At 40.8% G+C, this 18,138-nt stretch overlaps 1 protein-coding gene across 1 annotated transcript in view; it reads left to right on the top strand.

The window, feature by feature from the left end:
* The window catches only part of CYP20A1 (cytochrome P450 family 20 subfamily A member 1), a 78,339-nt gene that overhangs the window by 24,231 nt on the left and 35,970 nt on the right, over positions 1-18,138 (top strand). The window contains exons 5-6 of the mRNA XM_067740937.1: positions 4,103-4,270; positions 11,132-11,210. Of these exons, the coding sequence (XP_067597038.1) occupies positions 4,103-4,270; positions 11,132-11,210 (247 nt within the window). The remainder of the gene's footprint in view (positions 1-4,102; positions 4,271-11,131; positions 11,211-18,138) is intronic.

The raw sequence follows: 18,138 nt of genomic DNA, 5'->3' as shown, positions 1-18,138 counted from the left end.
CACCATGTGGGGAGGAGGGGCAGCAGTGGCTGATGGCTTGATGGTGGCAACATTTGTTGTTTACTGGAATGGTAGGCAACATTCTTTGTCCACAATATTATGGAATTTTCCAATCCATGAATATGGAAGAATACCCTCTCACTTTTTGGTCTTTAGCTTTTCTCAATAATTTTTTCTCTTTTCAGTGTAGAGATCTTGTACATCTTTTATTAAATTTACTCCTATTTAGTGGTATTTTAAAAATGCTATCATAAATGCTACAGTTTTTAAATTTCATTGTTTGTTACTTATATATACAGTTGATTTCTGCGTATTGACCTTGTAGTCATTAACCTTGCCAAATTTCCTTATTAAGTCTAATGGTTTATCATGATATCCGAGATTAGTGACAGTTTTATTCTTTTCCAATCCTAATACCTTTCATTTCTTTTCATGCTTTATTGCCAGTTATTCTGTTATACATATATATTTTAAAATATTTATTTATTTATTTTTGGCTGTGTCAGGTCTTAGTTACGGCACATGGAATCTTCTGTTGTGGTGCTTGACCTTCTCTCTAATTGTGGCTCAGCAGCTCTCTAGTTGTGTTGCACGGGTTCCAGAGCGCGTGGGCTCTGTAGTTGTGACATGCAGTCTTAGTTGCACCGCGGCATGTGAGATGTTAGTTCCCTGACCTGGGATCGAACCTGCATCCCCTGCATTGGAAGGTGAATTCTCAACCACTGGACCACTAGGGAAGTACCTCTGTTATATTTTTAATGTCATTAGCCTCATTAGTACCTTCTCTCTCTTCTTCTTGATTTGTGTTTCTTGAAGTGTTTATCAGTGTGGGTCCAGTTGGGAGAGATAAAGCACACAATTATTTAAATAGGGAAAGTTTAATATAAAGAATTATTAACTACAACAGGGGATTTGGAGTAATGAGAGATTAGCTAGTCGGAAGTAAAGATAACTCTAAAGAATACCAGAATAGCTGGTAAAAGGAGCAGTCACCAACTCTAGGGCTGAGACAGAGCACCCAAGGAAGATCCCATGCTCCCATGACTGATATCCAGACTCTGCCGGAGGGGGCACACCTGTGGATGGCAATCTTGAAATCAGATTCTTCACCTTCCTTAGAGTTTGTTCTTGCTATCTGTTGTGGATTATTGTTGTTCACTTGCTTAGTCTTTTCTAAACTGTTTTTGTAAAGTCTGTATTCTTTGTCATGTGTGGCCACTGAAGCATCTGTTCTGTTAGCTTAATGCTCAGCTGGTGTTTCGACAGATTTTACCTTAAACACTTGAAGCTTACAAAAGAAAATTAAAAAAGCTCTCCCAGTGTTTGCAGATTGGCTTTGTGTTGGAGTCCTCCTTTAACACTTATCCAGGTTTTATATAGCTCTGCCTTTGTTCTCACTTTCTGCTTGTATGGAGCCAGAAGACCCCAGATGTGAAAGCCTAGTCTTCTCAGACCTTTTCTGAGCATGTATCCTGGTCTTGGGCATGTGCATGACTTTCTTAATTCCCTGGTATTTGCAGAAGCTTTTAAAAGCTCCCATTCCCACATTTATCTCTTCTCCCAACCCCTTCCTTCCCTGGCTTCTTGGTCTTTTCATTGCTTGTCCCAGCTGTCGTTTCATGCCCCAGCTTTTGCAGCCAATACCTGCACCTTTAAATGTTTTCGGCAGAAGCCACCTAGGAACCTGTCCTAGCTCTGGAAATGCTCAGAGTTGGGCCAAACAAGGGCAGCCTTTGCACCAGTCCTTGATGGGAGTTGCCAGACAGGTTGAGACCCACAGCCACAATTTTTTGACAAAAATGTCTGTATCGCTTCCTAGCAATTTGCACCAGGAGTATGGGCTGCTGTTCTCTTAGCTGCTGCCTCTCTGGGATATGGGAATTACAGGCAGGCTGTTTAAAATGTCACAGTGCTTTCTTACCACAAAGCAACAGCTTCTTTCTTCATCAAGGCTTCCCCTGGTTGTTGTAAGTCTTTGGCTGTATTCCAGAGTTTTTCAGAAGTTGATTTTGACAGTTTGGACCAGCTCATTACATGCTTTTGGGGAGGGTTAGAGTCTTGGGATTCCCTGTCCTCCATTTTCAGTGACCATTTTGATGACCAGTGGTGATGGTGCTTTTAATAGAGCTCTGTTTTCTGCAGTGCTGTTGACTTTTGGCTACTGTTGAGCTGGGGAGAGAAGGAAAATGAAATAACCTTAAGTTAAAACACTGAAGACCCCACTATCTTACCAAGGTTTAGTTGTTCCTGTTGAATAGACACTTCTCAGTGGGTACTGGGTTTTGGTTAATTGCCAAAGTGCTGGAATGGTTGATGTTAGTTGTTTAGTTGTTTCGCACGTATTTTCACTGTTTTAGAGGGAGACTGAGATCACCAAAGTCCTCGCTCCACCATTGTGGAAGTCAGTCTGTCTTCTGGAACATTTTTATTTTTAATTTTTGTTTTATTTTTGTGGTACGTGGGCCTCTTACTGTTGTGGCCTCTCCCGTTGCGGAGCACAGGCTCCGGACGCGCAGGCTCAGCGGCCATGGCTCACGGGCCCAGCCACTCTGCGGCATGTGGGATCTTCCCGGACCTGGCACGAACTCGTGTCCCCTGCATCGTCAGGCGGGCTCTCAACCACTGCGCCACCAGGGAAGCCCTCTTCTGGAACATTTTGAAAGAGAATTGTAATGGAAAATATTATATAGATATGGTAAATTTTCAAAATTATGTTAGTGGCATATGTGTAGATCAGGGAGGTCCTTTACACTGTGACAAAACTTTCATGGAGTTGATATGGGAAAGTAGCTTAAATTTGAGTTCCTAACATGAAAGGGGCTTTATATATTTTACTTCACAAAACCCTTCACAAAACTGTGTTGTGTGACGTAAGTACAATTATCCCTATCACAGCAACCGTGAAAAGTGGGAGATATCATGCCTGTTTAACTGTTGAGACACCTGAACCTTGGAAAAGTCAAGCAGATTGCGCAAAGTCACATTACTTCTAAGTGACAGAGCCAGAAGTAAACCCAAGGTTTTTCTGACTCCAAAGCTTTTGATCTTCTTATTACACATTGTTTTATTTATTTATTTATTTATTTATGGCTGCGTTTGGTCTTCGTTGCAGCACGTGGGCATTCTCTAGTTGCGGCAAGTGGGGGCTACTCTTCGTTGCGGTGTGCAGGCTTCTCATTGCAGTGGCTTCTCTTGTTGTGGAGCATGGTCTCTAGGTGCGCAGGCTTCAGTAGTTGTGGAGCGTGGGCTCAGTAGTTGTGGTGCATGGGCTTAGTTGCTCCACGGCATGTGGGATCTTCCCGGACCAGGGCTTGAACCTGTGTCCCCTGCGTTGGCAGGTGGATTCTTAATCACCGCGCCACCAGGGAAGTCCCTACACATTGTTTTTTATTCCACAGGGGATTTGATAAATATTCGTTGGATGAAGGAATGACAAAGAGACTCTGAGAGGTTTCTGTCACTGAAGCATGTCTAGGACTTTTACATATTCATATATTTATTGATTGTTTACTATATCACAGCCAGTCTGTGGGGAACCTTTACCATTTTTAATTAGATACTAAGACTTTAATATCTTTTTTTTTTTTTTTTTTTTGCGATATGCGGGCCTCTCACTGTTGTGGCCTCTCCCGTTGCGGAGCACAGGCTCCAGACGCGCAGGCTCAGCGGCCATGGCTCACGGGCCCAGCCACTCCACGGCATATGGGATCTTCCCGGACCGGGGCACAAACCCATGTCCCCTGCATCGGCAGGCAGACTCTCAACCACTGTGCCACCAGGGAAGGCCAAGACTTTAATATCTTAATTTCCTTTAGGTTTAAGGTTTTCCCAGCCTTTGAACATTTAACTTATATTTTCTGTTTTCACTGTTGTGGTTTTTTTGTTTTCCAAATCAGCCCTTTGACAGAATCTGAACCTAAACGATTAGGGATGTAATTATTGGTGGAGCCAGTGTTAGCCTGACAGGTCAGTAAACACCTGAATGTTTGCTGTGATTAAGGAGTTGAACTGTATACTCTATGAAATGAGTCTACTTGATGGATTTTTCTAAGATTTAGTAGGAGAAAATAGTAAATCATTGTGTTTTTCTGTTTTCTTTCAGCTTTCGGAAGAATTATTGGATAAGTGGCTCTCCTACCCAGAGTCCCAACATGTCCCTCTCTGCCAGCATATGCTTGGCTTTGCAATGAAGTCTGTTACGCAGATGGTAATGGGTAGTACATTTGAAGATGAACAAGAAGTCATTCGCTTCCAAAAGAATCATGGCACAGTAAGTCTAGGGCCAAATTTAAAATTACTCTTTCATCAAATTAGATAGTTGAATAATGTAGACTTTGCCTCTTAAGAAGAAGGTTTAAGATTCTGTAGTACAGAATTTCCTTGTTTGGGGCCAAAAACAATGCAAGAAGGTTAATTCCCTTTTTTAAAAATTTAAGAATTACTTTTTTTTTTTTTTCTTTTTCTTTTATTTTGCAATATGCGGGCCTCTCACCGCTGTGGCCTCCCCCGTTGCGGAGCACACACAGGCCCAGCAGCCGTGGCTCACAGGCCCAGCCGCTCTGCGGCACGTGGGATCTTCCCGGACCGGGGCATGAACCCGCGTCCCCTGCATCGGCAGGCGGACTCTCAACCACTGTGCCACCAGGGAAGCCCAAGAATTACTTTTTTAAGCAGTTGCTTTTTAAAAAAAATTTATGTATATTATTTATTTATTTTTGGCTGCGTTGGGTCTTCATTGATGCTTGTGGGCTGTCTCTAGTTGAGAGAGCAGGGGCAACTCTTCTCTTCCTTGCGGTGCATGGGCTTCTTCTTGTGGTGGCTCCTCTTGTTCTCTTGTTGAGCACGAGCTTTAGGCGCATGGGCTTCAGTAGTTGTGGCACACGGGCTTAGTTGCTCTGTGGCATGTGGGATCTTCACCAGGGATCAAACCCGTTTCACCTGCATTGGCAGGTGGATTCTCGACCACTGCACCACCAGGGAGTCCCTAAGCAGTTACTTTTTGAAATTTAAAAAATGAATGACTAAAAAAAATTTTTCTTTTAATATGTAGCAAGTATGTCGGGAGTTCCCTGGTGGCCTAGCGGTTAGGATTTTGGGCTTTCACTGCTGTGGCCCAGGTTTAATCCCTGGTTGGGGAACTGAGATCCTGCAAGCCATGTGGCGTGGCAAAACACCCAAAACCAAGTGTGTTATAAAATAATACTAATTTCTAGAATAAAGAGAAAAACCATACTTAATAGAGACTACGTCCTCTATAGAAAGAAATTAAAGTTGATGGAGTGTTAAAATACTAAAATGAATATGAAGAAAGGCTAATGCAGTTGAAAACAGGTTTACTGTTTGCCTTTGTGAACTCACATATGGACTTTATTATTCTCTATTTTTATCAGTCTCAACATTATATTACTTTATTTGTTTCAAATCATACTTAAGTCATTTACTTCACTGCATTTTGGATCTCTGAGAAATCACTTATTTTCTTCAAATCTATAAAAACAGGTTAAATAATATAATGTGTGTAAAACAAAATCACTAGGCACTGTGGCTTAACACTCTGTCACTGTTTAATATTATCATTTTTCCCTTTAAAATGGTTTTATTACTTGTGTTTGATGATTGAAAAATATACATTTCTTAGAAAACGTTCACATGTTCAGGAGCGTAAAAATAAAAGTGGAAAAATCATTCTAATTCCCCTTCCTAGAGTAAACTACTCAGGTTACCCAGCTAAAACAAATTGGCTAAGGAATTCCTAAAATGTTTTCATATTTTAACGAAGAATCAATTTTTGACTCAGTTGTTGATATCTGATTTTTTTCATGTTGATGAGACCGCAGTTTTAAAACGGGACCTCCACTATTATTTCCAGAATTTTATTCTAAACTGCTGATACCTATTCCTATTCTGCGTATTTTTATGCTGGCATTTTCTTTACCTTTCTCTCCTTAGAATTTCAAAGTAGAAATAATAATTTCAAACTTACAGAAAAGTTGCAGCCAGTACTAGGAACTCCCGTAATATCCTTCGCCCAGGTTCACCAGTTGTTTACATTTTGCCCCATTTGCTTTTGTCATTCATTCTCTATCTATCCATCCATCCATCCGTCCGTCCGTCCATCCATCCATCCATCCATCCATCCATCCATTCCTCCTCTCCTTACCCAAACCATTTGAGAGTAAAGTAGACATTTTGCTTCTTTCCCCCTAAATACTTCAGTCTGTATATCCTAAAAACAAGGATATTCTCTCATATAGCAACAACATGGTTGTCAAACTTGGGAAATTTAGCATTCATACCATACTTTTATCCAGAGCCGATATTCAGATTTCTTTACTTTTAGTGGTCAAACCTCTTTAATGTGAAACAGTTTCTCAGCTTTTCTTTGTTTCTTGACCTTGACATTTTTTTTTAAGTACAGGATAATTATTTTGTGGACTGTCCCTCATTTGGGTTTGACTAGATTCAAATTACATATTTTTGGGTGTGACTAGATTCAAATTGTATATTTTTGGCAGCAATCTGGCATTTTCTTAACATTACTGGAAGTTGTCAAAGTTTTCAGACCAGGGCTTCCCTGGTGGCGCAGTGGTTGAGAGTCCGCCTGCAGATGCAGGGGACACGGGTTCGTGCCCCGGTCCGGGAAGATCCCACATGCCGCGGAGCGGCTGGGCCCGTGAGCCATGGCCGTTGAGCCTGCGCGTCCGGAGCCTGTGATTCGCAACGGGAGAGGCCACAGCAGTGAGAGGCCCGCGTACCGCAAAAAAAAAAAAAAAAAAAAAAAAAAGTTTTCAGACCATAAACATGACTTAAAATCCTGCCTTAAATGATCTTCAATTTCTGAAACACCCCGGGGCTGCTGTTGTCCAGCCGTGCCACCAGGAGCACTAACCAGGTTGTGAATGCAGAGGCAGTGACAGCTGCACCATGACTGTTGCTTGGCTGACAGCACTTGGGAGATGTCGTCAGTCATAAGATGCATACCGCTTTCACAGGCGTTAACATGTGAAAAATGTTCACCTCACACCCAACTGCATACTGTTTCTGAACTACCCTCCAAAAACATTGTCCCAGTTATTTTCCCACCAGCATTAGCGTGCTCTTTCCTTGTGCTTTTGACATTTAGAGTTATGTGTCTTTTAAATATCTGCCTATCTTGTAAGTAAAAAATGATTTTTTATGATTAAAATTTATAATTCTTTTATTGTTTGTGAGGTTAAACATTGTTTAATATTTTTGCTGAACAACTTGTGTTTCATCTTTTGTGGGATGCTTTCTCATGTCCTTCACCCATATTTCTATCAATGTGTTTCTTTTTCTTACTAATCTGTAAGAGCTTTTTATTTTTATCTCAATTTTCATTTGCTTTTACGTTTATTTATAGTGCTTTTAAATTTTTATTTATTTTTTAGAAGATTTTTTTGATGTGGACCATTTAAAAAGTCTTTACTGAATCTGTTACAATATTGCTTCTGTTTTATGTTTTGGTTTTTTGGCTGCGAGGCATGTGGGATCTTAGCTCCCTGACCAGGGATCGAACCTGCACTCTCTGCATTGGAAGTCAAAGTGTTAACCATTGGGCCACCAGTGAAGTCCCCTATAGTGCTTTTTTAAAAAGACTTCTTTTTTAAGCAGTTTTAGGTTTACAGTAAAATTGAGAGGATGGTACAGAGATTTCCCATATACCCCCTGTTTCCACACATGCATAGTCTCCCCCATTATCAATATCATTCACTAGAATGGTGCATTTTTTGCCAAGGATGAACCTACATTGGACACATAATAATCACCCAGAGTCCATAGATTATGTAAGGGTTCACACTTGATGCCGTACATTCAATGGCTTTGGACAAATGTATAATGACCTATATCCATCATTATAATATCGTCCCCCACAGTCTCAGCAACCACTGATCTTTTTCTTGTATCCATAATTTTGCCTTTTCCAGAATTTTGTATGACATTGGAATAATACAGTATATACCCTTAGATTGGCTTCTTTCACTTAGCAATATGTATTAATATTTAAGCTTCCTCCTTGTCTTTTCTTTTTTTAAAAAAAAATATTTATTTATTTATTTATTTGGCTGTGCTGGGTCTTAGCTGTGGCACCTGGGATCTTTGTTTTGCCATGTGGGATAGCTGTGGCATGTGGAATCTTCGTTGTGCCATGTGGGATCTTTCGTTGCGGAGTGTGGGTTCTTTGTTGTGGTATGCGGGCTCAGTAGTTGCGGTGCATGGGCTCTAGAGCACCTGGGCTCAGTAGTTGGGGCACGCGGTCTTAGTTGCCCTGCAGCATGTGGGAACTTAGTTCCCTGATGAGGAATCGAACCCACATCCCTTGCATTGGAAGGCAGATTCTTAAGCACTGGACCACCAGGGCATTCCCCCTCCATGTCTTTTCATGGTTCTTTTAGCTGGATAGTATTCCATTGTGTGTACCACAGTTTATTCATTCACCTGCTAAAGGACCTCTTGGTTGCTTACAAGTTTTGGCAATTATGAATAAAGCTGCCATAAATATCTTGTGGAGGTTTTTGTATCAACATAAATTTCCAGCTTCTTTGGGTAAATACCAAGGAGTATGATTGCTGGATCATATTGAAAGAGTATTTTTTGTTTTGTAAGAAACTGTGTTTGAGGATTCCATGGATATATCCTCTAGATCACACCTTCTTTGCTAAGCCAAAACCAGTATACTATCAGTAATAAGCCTGTCAAAGGCATTCTTCATTTCTGTTACAGTGTTTTTGATCTCTAGTTTTTTGTTGTTGTTGTTGTTCTTTCTTAGGATTTTCATCTCTCTGCTTACATTGCCTACCTGTTCTTGCATGCTGTCTACTTTATCCTTTACTTAAGGATCATTTAGAGCCCTTAGCCTATTACCCTTTAGAGCCTTTAGCAATTAATCATAGTTGTTTTAAATTCCTGATCTGATAATTCCAAGATTCCTGCCATTCTGATGCTCGGTTTGTTTCTTCAAATTGTGTTTTTTGCCTTTTGGTATGGCTCGTAACTTTTTCTTGATAGCCAGACATGATGTGCTGTGTAAAAGAAACTAGTGTATATAGGCCTTTAGCAGTGTGGTGGTGAGGTGTGGAGAAAGGGGAAGCATTCCATAATCCTGTGATTAGGTCTGTCTTTTAGTGAGCCTATGCATTTGGACTGTGAACTTCACCAGTGTTTCTCAGTTTTTTTCTCCCCCCTTAGGTGGGAAAGGATGGCTAGCATAGGCGGGAGTTCGGTACTTGCCTTCTCCCACGGGAAAGACTAGACTTGACTGGGATTGAATATCCCTTTCCCAGCTCTGTTAATACCCCAGAAGGTTAGACTCTGACTAATGAGTTCCCTCTGAGGGCAGGCCTTGTTAAAGAAGAGCAGAGTGCTCTGCCTTATTTTAAATGGGTTCCTTTTTCAGCCCCCCTGCTGGAAACCTAAGGGGATTTTTCTCTTATATTTACTGTGGGAACCTGGTCAAGCTCCCAGAAGTAAATCTCACTTGGGGGGCCCTGTGTCTGGGTCCCCTGGAGTTTTTAACTGTCAGAGTTGTCATACTGAATCTCTAGCCATTTGTCAATTAGAATTCAGGTTTTCCTACCCCAGCACTGGTTCCTGAGGTAGTTTCCACTTGTATATCTGTTCCAGTAAAGTGTGACTCCCTGTTTTCACCTGTCTCTCCAGTCTTGGGGGCCACAGTTTGCCCTGGGTCCTCCTCTGTCTCAGAGATCCAAGAAGACTTGTTGATTTCTGTCTGTTCAGCAAAAAGCTGAACTTCATTCTCACTTTAAGGGTATTCCTACATTTTCACGGTACTTTTTTTTTAAATAAAGATTCTATACTTAAATTCATTATTTATTTATTTATTTATTTATTTATTTATGGTTACATTGGGTCTTTGTTGCTGTGCGCGGGCTTTCTCTAGTTGTGGCGAGCGGGGGCTACTCTTGGTTGCGGTGCGCAGGCTTCTCATTGCAGTGGCTTCTCTTGTTGTGGAGCACAGGCTCTAGGTGCGCGGGCTTCTGTAGTTGTGGTACGTGGGCTTCAGTAGTTGTGGCACGCGGGCTTCAGTAGTTGTGGCACACGGGCTTCAGTAGTTGTGGCTAATGAGCTTTAGAGCGCAGGCTCAGTAGTTGTGGCGCACGAGCCTAGTTGCTCCGTGGCATGTGGGATCTTCCTGGACCAGGGCTCGAACCTGTGTCCCCTGCATTGGCAGGCGGATTCTTAACCACTGTGCTACCAGGGAAGCCCTACATTACTTTTAATAGTTTAATTTTTTACATTGAAATAATCTGAAAGGCATACCTTTGTAAGATAAGACTTGAGGACTCTTAACTCTATTAATAATTTAAAAAATATTTAGCATTGTTTAATAAGTGTTTTGTCCTTTCCCAGGTTCTTTCAGAACTTTTGAATTATAAACAATTTTTTAAGGGCTAATTATCCAATTTTGAAATAATTAGAAGCCTATTCTGTTGTTTACCCTCTCTAAATCTTAGACTAATTTTTAACCTTTTTCTGGATCTCAGCCAAACCTTATCAGTATTGCAGGTGAAGTAAAAATTTGGAATTCCGGATGAATTTTACTTATCCACTGGTACCATTATAATAAAAAATTGAGAATTGACTCTACTGCAGTGTTCTTTTCCTCCCTGTGCATATACTTCTTTGAAATTCAGGAAGGGAACTTTTTTTTTTTTTTGCGGTTCACGGGCCTCTCACTGTTGTGGCCTCTCCCATTGCGGAGCACAGGCTCCGGACGCGCAGGCTCAGCGGCCATGGCTCACGGGCCCAGCCTCTCCGCGCCATGTGGGATCTTCCCAGACCAGGGCACAAACCCATGTCCCCTGCATCGGCAGGTGGACTCTCAACCACTGCGCCACCAGGGAAGCCCGGAAGGGAACTTTTGACTTTCTAATTATAATTAGTTTGGAAGTACTTTGAATGAAATTATTAAAATGTATTTGTGCCCTATCCTTAAAGACTATGGAGTAAATGATTATGCAGCCCACTTGAAAAGGGGAGTTTAATTAACAGTTCTGTTAGTGAGACAGGTTCTCCAGCTGTTAGCTTAGATTGCTTGATATGATTTGGAAAATTTACATATTAGGTAATAGATATGTTTTCCTATTTTCAGGTTTGGTCGGAGATTGGAAAAGGCTTTCTAGATGGATCACTTGATAAAAGTACAACTCGGAAAAAACAATATGAAGATGGTAAGTTTTATCACTATTAATTTTTAGTAAGGACTAAAGGAAATGTGCCCTAATTTTAATGGGGCTATGTCTGATTGATGAACATATAGGTCATGTATATTTTCTTCCTTTATTTATTTATTTATATTTTTAATCTTTATTGGAGTATAAGTGCTTTCCAATGGTGTGTTAGTTTCTGCTTTATAACAAAGTGAATCAGTTATATGTGTACGTATGTTTCCATATTCTTCCCTCTTGCGTCTCACTCCCTCCCACCCTCCCTATCCCACCCCTCCAGGCAGTCACAAAGCAACGAGCTGATCTCCCTGTGCTATGCAGATGCTTCCCACTAGCTATCTACCTTACGTTTGATAGTGTATATATGTCCATACCTCTCTCTCGCTTTGTCACAGCTTACCCTTCCCCCTCCCCATATCCTCAAGTCCATTCTCTAGTAGGTCTGTGTCTTTATTCCTGTCTTACCCCTGGGTACTTCATGACATTTTTTTTTCTTAAATTCTATATATATGTGTTAGCATACGGTATTTGTCTTTCTCTTTCTGACTTACTTCACTCTGTATGACAGACTCTAGGTCCATCCACCTCACTACAAATAATTCGGTTTCATTTCTTTTTATGCCTGGGTAATATTCCATTGTATATATGTGCAACATCTTCTTTATCCATTCATCTGTCAATGGACATTTAGGTTGCTTACATGTCCTGGCTATTGTAAATAGAGCTGCAATGAATATTGTGGTAGATGACTGTTTTTGAATTATGGTTTTCTCAGGGTATATGCCCAGGAGTGGGATTGCTGGGTCATATGGTAGTTCTATTTATAGTTTTTTAAGGAACCTCCATACTGTTCTCCACAGTGGCTGTATCAATTTACATTCCCACCAACAGTGCAAGAGTGTTCCTTTTTCTCCACACCCTCTCCAGCATTTATTGTTTCTAGAGTTTTTGATGATGGCCATTCTGACTGGTGTGAGATGATATCTCATTGTAGTGTTTTTTTTTTTTTTTTTTTTTTTGTGGTACGCGGGCCTCTCACTGTTGTGGTCTCTCCCATTGAGGAGCACAGGCTCTGGGCGCGCAGGCTTAGCGGCCATGGCTCACAGGCCCAGCTGCTCCGTGGCATGTGGGATCTTCCCAGGCCAGGGCACGAACCCGTGTCCCCTGCATTGGCAGATGGACTCTCAACCACTGCGCCACCAGGGAAGACCCTCATTGTAGTTTTGATTTGCATTTCTCTAATGATTAATGATGTTGAGCATTCGTTCATGTGTTTGTTGGCAGTCTGTATATCTTCTTTGGAGAAATGTCTATTTAGGTTTTCTGCCCATTTTTGGATTGGGTTGTTTGTTTTTTTGTTATTGAGCTGCATGAGCTGCTTATAAATTTTGGAGATTAATCTTTTGTCAGTTGCTTCATTTGCAAATAGTTTCTCCCATTCTGAGGGTTGTCTTTCGGTCTTGTTTATGGTTTCCTTTGCTGTGGAAAAGCTTTGAAGTTTCATTAGGTCCCATTTGTTTATTTTTGTTTTTATTTCCATTTCTCTAGGAGGTGGGTGAAAAAGGATCTTGCTGCGATTTATGTCATAGAGTGTTCTGTCTATGTTTTCCTCTAAGAGTTTGACAGTTTCTGGCCTTACATTTAGGTCTTTAATCCATTTTGAGCTTATTTTTGTGTATGGTGCTAGGGAGTGATCTAATCTCATACTTTTACATGTAGCTATCCAGTTTTCCCAGCACCACTTCTTGAAGAGGCTGTTCTTTCTCCACTGTACATTCCTGCCTCCTTTATCAAAGATAAGCTGACCATATGTGCGTGGGTTTATCTCTGGACTTTCTATGCTGTTCCGTTGATCTGTCTTTCTGTTTTTGTGCCAGTACCATACTGTCTTCATTACTGTAGCTTTGTAGTATAGTCTGAAGTTAGGGAGCCTGATTCCTCCAGCTCCATTTTTCATTCTCAAGATTGGTTTGGCTATTTGGGGTCTTTTGTGTTTCCATACAAACTGTGAAATTTTTTGTTCTAGTTCTGTGAAAAATGCCAGTGGTAGTTTGATGGGGATTGCATTGAATCTGTAGATTGCTTTGGGTAGTAGAGTCATTTTCACAATGTTGATTCTTCCAATCCAAGAACATGGTATATCTCTCCATTTATTTGTATTATGTTTAATTTCTTTCATCAGTGTCTTATAATTTTCTGCATATAGGTCTTTTGTCTCCTTAGGTAGGTTTATTCCTAGATATTTCATTCTTTTTGTTCCAATGGTAAATGGGAGTGTTTTCTTGATTTCACTTTCAGATTTTTCATCATTAGTGTATAGGAATGCCAGAGATTTCTGTGCATTAATTTTGTATCCTGCTACTTTACCAAATTCATTGATTAGCTCTAGTAGTTTTCTGGTAGCATCTTTAGGATTCTCTATGTATAGTATCATGTCATGTGCAAACAGTGACAGGTTTACTCTTCTTTTCCAATTTCGATTCCTTTTATTTCCTTTTCTTCTCTGATTGCTGTGGCTAAAACTTCCAAAACTATGTTGAATAAGAGTGGTGAGAGTGGGCAACCTTGTCTTGTTCCTGATCTTAGTGGAAATGCTTTCACTTTTTCACCATTGAGGATGATGTTGGCTGTGGGTTTGTCATATATGGCCTTTATTATGTTGAGGAAAGTTCCATCTATGCCTACTTTCTGCAGGGTTTTTATCATAAATGGGTGTTTAATTTTGTCAAAAGCTTTCTCTGCATCTACTGAGATTATCATATGGTTTTTCTCCTTCAGTTTGTTAATATGATGTATCACGTTGATTGATTTGTGTATATTGAAGAATCCTTGCATTCCTGGAATACACCCCACTTGATCATGGTGTATGATCGGTTTAATGTGCTGCTAGATTCTGTTTGCTAGTATTTTGTTGAGGATTTTTACATCTATGTTCATCAGTGATATTGGCCTGTAGTTTTCCTTCTTTGTGACATCCTTGTCTGGTTTTGGTATCAGGGTGATGGTGGCCTCGTAGAATGAGTTTGGGAGTGTTCCTTCCTCTGTTATATTTTGGAACAGTCTGAGAAGGATGGATGTTAGCTCTTCCCTAAATGTTTGATAGAATTCGCCTGTGAAGCCATCTGGTCCTGGGCTTTTGTTCGTTGGAAGATTTTTAATCACAGTTTCAATTTCAGTGTTTGTGATGGGTCTGTTCCTATTTTCTATTTCTTCCTGATTCAGTCTTGGCAGGTTGTGCATTTCCAAGAATTTGTCCATTTCTTCCAAGTTGTCCATTTTATTGGCATAGAGTTGCTTGTAGTAATCTCTCATGATCCTTTGTATTTCTGCAGTGTCAGTTGTTACTTCTCCTTTTTCATTTCTAATTCTACTGATTTGAGTCTTCTCCGTTTTGTTCTTGATGAGTCTTACTAATGGTTTATCAATTTTGTTTATCTTCTCAAAGAATCAGCTTTTAGTTTTATTGATCTTTGCTATTTTTTCCTTCATTTCTTTTTCATTTATTTCTGATCTGATGTTTATGATTTCTTTCCTTTTGCTAACTTTGGGGTTTTTTTGTTCTTCTTTCTCTAGTTGCTTTAGGTGCAAGGTTAGGTTGTTTATTCGAGATGTTTCCTGTTTCTTAAGGTAGTATTGTATGGCTATAAACTTCCCTCTTAGAACTGCTTTTGCTGCATCCCATAGATTTTGGGTCGTCGTGTGTCCATTGTCAGTTGTTTCTAGGTATTCTTTGATTTCCTCTTTGACTTCTTCAGTGATCACTTCGTTGTTAAGTAGTGTATTGTTTAGCCTCCATGTGTTTGTATATTTTACAGATCTTTTCCTGTAATTGATATCTAGTCTCATAGCACTGTGGTCAGAAAAGACTTGATACAATTTCAATTTTCTTAAATTTACCAAGGCTTGATTTGTGACCCAAGATATCTATCCTGGAGAATGTTCCATGAGCACTTGTGATAAACATGTATTCTGTTGTTTTTGGATGGAATGTCCTATAAATATCAATTAATTCCCTCTTGTTTAATGTATCATCTAAAGCTTGTGTTTCCTTATTTATTTTCATTTTGGATGATCTGTCCATTGGTGAAAGTGGGGTGTTAAAGTCCCCTACTATGAATGTGTTACTGTCGATTTCCCCTTTTATGGCTGTTAGTATTTGCCTTATGTATTGAGGTGCTCCTATGTTGGGTGCACAAATATTTACAATTGTTATATCTTCTTCTTGGATCGATCCCGTGATCATTATGTAGTGTCCTTCTTTGTCTCTTCTAATAGTCTTTATTTTAAAGTCTATTTTGTCTGATATGAGAATGCTACTCCAGCTTTCTTTTGGTTTCCATTTGCATGAAATATCTTTTTCCATCCCCTTACTTTCAGTCTGTATGTGTCTCTGGGTCTGAAGTGGGTCTCTTGTAGACAGCAAAGATATGGGTCTTGTTTTTGTATCCATTCAGCCAATCTGTGTCTTTTGGTGCGAGCATTTATTCCATTTACATTTAAGGTAATTATCGACATGTATGTTCCTATTCCCATTTTCTTAGCTGTTTTGGGTTCATCATTGTAGGTCTTTTCCTTCTCTTGTGTTTCTTGCCTAGGGAAGTTCCTTTAGCAGTTGTAAAGCTGGTTTGGTGGTGCTGAACTCTCTCAGCTTTTGCTTGTCTGTAAAGGTTTTAATTTCTCCATCAAATCTGAATGAGATCCTTGCTGGGTAGAGTAATCTTGGTTGCAGGTTTTTCTCCTTCATCACTTTAAATATGTCCTACCAGTCCCTTCTGGCTTGCAGAGTTTCTGCTGAAAGATCAGCTGTTAACCTTATGGGGTTTCACTTGTGTGTTATTTTTCCCTTGCTGCTTTTAATATGTTTTCTTTGTATTTAATTTTTGACAGTTTTGATTAATATGTGTCTTGGCGTATTTCTCCTTGGATTTATCCTGTATGGGACTCTTTGGGCTTCCTGGACATGATTAACAATTTCCTTTCCCATATTATGGAAGTTTTCAACTATAATCTCTTCAAATATTTTCTCAGTCCCTTTCTTTTTCTCTTCTTCTGGAACCCCTATAATTCGAATGTTGGTGTGTTTAATGTTGTCCCAGAGGTCTCTGAGACTGTCCTCAGTTCTTTTCATTCCTTTTTCTTTATTCTGCTCTGCAGTATTTATTTCCACTATTTTATCTTTCAGATAACTTATCTGTTTTTCTGCCTCAGTTATTCTGCTATTGATCCCATCTAGAGTATTTTTAATTTCATTTATTGTGTTGTTCATCGTTGTTTGTCTCATCTTTATTTCTTCTAGGTCCTTGTTAAATGTTTCTTGCATTTTGTCTGTTCTATTTCCAAGATTTTGGATCATCTTTACTATCATTATTCTGGATGCTTTTTCAGGTAGACTGCCTATTTCCTCTTCATTTATTAGGTCTGGTGGGTTTTTATCTTGCTCCTTCATCTGCTGTGTTTTTCTGTCTTCTCATTTTGCTTATCTTACTGTGTTAGGGGTCTCCTTTTTGCAGGCTGCAGGTTCGTAGTTCCCATTGTTTTTGGTGTCTGTCCCCAGTGGCTGTGGTTGGTTCAGTGGGTTGTATAGGCTTCCTGGTGGAGGGGACTAGTGCCTGTGTTGTGGTGGATGAGGCTGGATCTTGTCTTTCTGGTGGGCAGGTCCACATCTGGTGGTGTGTTTTGGGGTGTCTGTGGGCTTATGATTTTAGGCAGCCTCTCTGCTAATGGATGGGATTGTGTTCCTGTCTTGCTAGTTGTTTGGCATAGGATGTCCAGCACTGTAGCTTGCTGGTCGTTGAGTGAAGCTGGGTGCTGGTGTTGAGATGGAGATCTCTGGGAGATTTTCACCGTTTGATATTATGTGTAGCTGGGAGATCTCTTGTGGACCAGTGTCGTGAAGTTGGCTCTCCCACCTCAGAGGCACAGCACTGACTCTTGGCTGCAGCATCCACATGGCTCAGAGTAAAAGGGAAAGAAGATAAAGTACAATAAATTAAAGTAATTTAAAATATAATAAAGTTATTAAAATAAAAAAAATAATTATTAAGAGAAAAAAATTTTTTAAAAAACGGACGGATAGAACCCTTGGACAAGTGGTGGAAGCAAAGCTATACAGACAAAATCTCACACAGAAGCATACACATACACACTCACAAAAAGAGGAAAAGGGGAAAAAATCATAAATCTTGCTCTCAAAGTCCACCTCCTCAGTTTGGGATGATTCCTTGTCTATTCATGTATTCCACAGATGCAGGGTACATCAAGTTGATTGTGGAGCTTTAATCCGCTGTTTCTGAGGCTGCTGGGAGAGATTTCCCTTTCTCTTCTTTGTTTTCACAGCTCCCAGGGGCTCAGCGTTGGATTTGGACATGCCTCTGCATGTAGGTTGCAGGAGGGCGTCTGTTCTTCGCTCAGACAGGACGGGGTTAAAGGAGCTGCTGATTCAGCGGCTCTGACTTATCCAGGCCGGCGGGGGGGGGAGCGGTGGAGGGGCATGGAGTACAGGGCGGGCCTGCGGCAGCAGAGGCCAACATGACGTTGCACCAGCCTGAGGCACGCCGTGCGTTCTTCTGGGGAAGTTGTCCTTGGATCCCGGGACCCTGGCAGTGGCGGGCTGCACAGGCTCCCCGGAATGGTGGTGTGGACAGTGACCTGTGCTCGCACACAGGCTTCTTGGTGGCAGCAGCAGCATCCTTAGCGTCTCATGCCCGTCTCTTGGGCCAGCGCTTTTAGCCACGGCTCGCGCCCGTCTCTGGAGTTCCTTTAAGCAGCGCTCTTAATCCCCTCTCCTCACGCAGCAGGAAACAAAGAGGGAAGAAAAAGTCTCTTGCCTCTTCGGGAGCTCCAGACTTTTCCCCGGACTCCCTGCCGGCTAGCTGGGGCGCACTAACCCGCTGCAGGCTGTGTTCATGCCGCCAATCCCAGTCCTCTCCTG

The sequence above is a fragment of the Pseudorca crassidens genome, chromosome 6 (genome assembly GCF_039906515.1).
Source record: "Pseudorca crassidens isolate mPseCra1 chromosome 6, mPseCra1.hap1, whole genome shotgun sequence".
NCBI classification, from domain to species: Eukaryota; Metazoa; Chordata; class Mammalia; order Artiodactyla; family Delphinidae; genus Pseudorca; species Pseudorca crassidens.
This window is presented reverse-complemented; position numbering and strand designations above follow the sequence as displayed.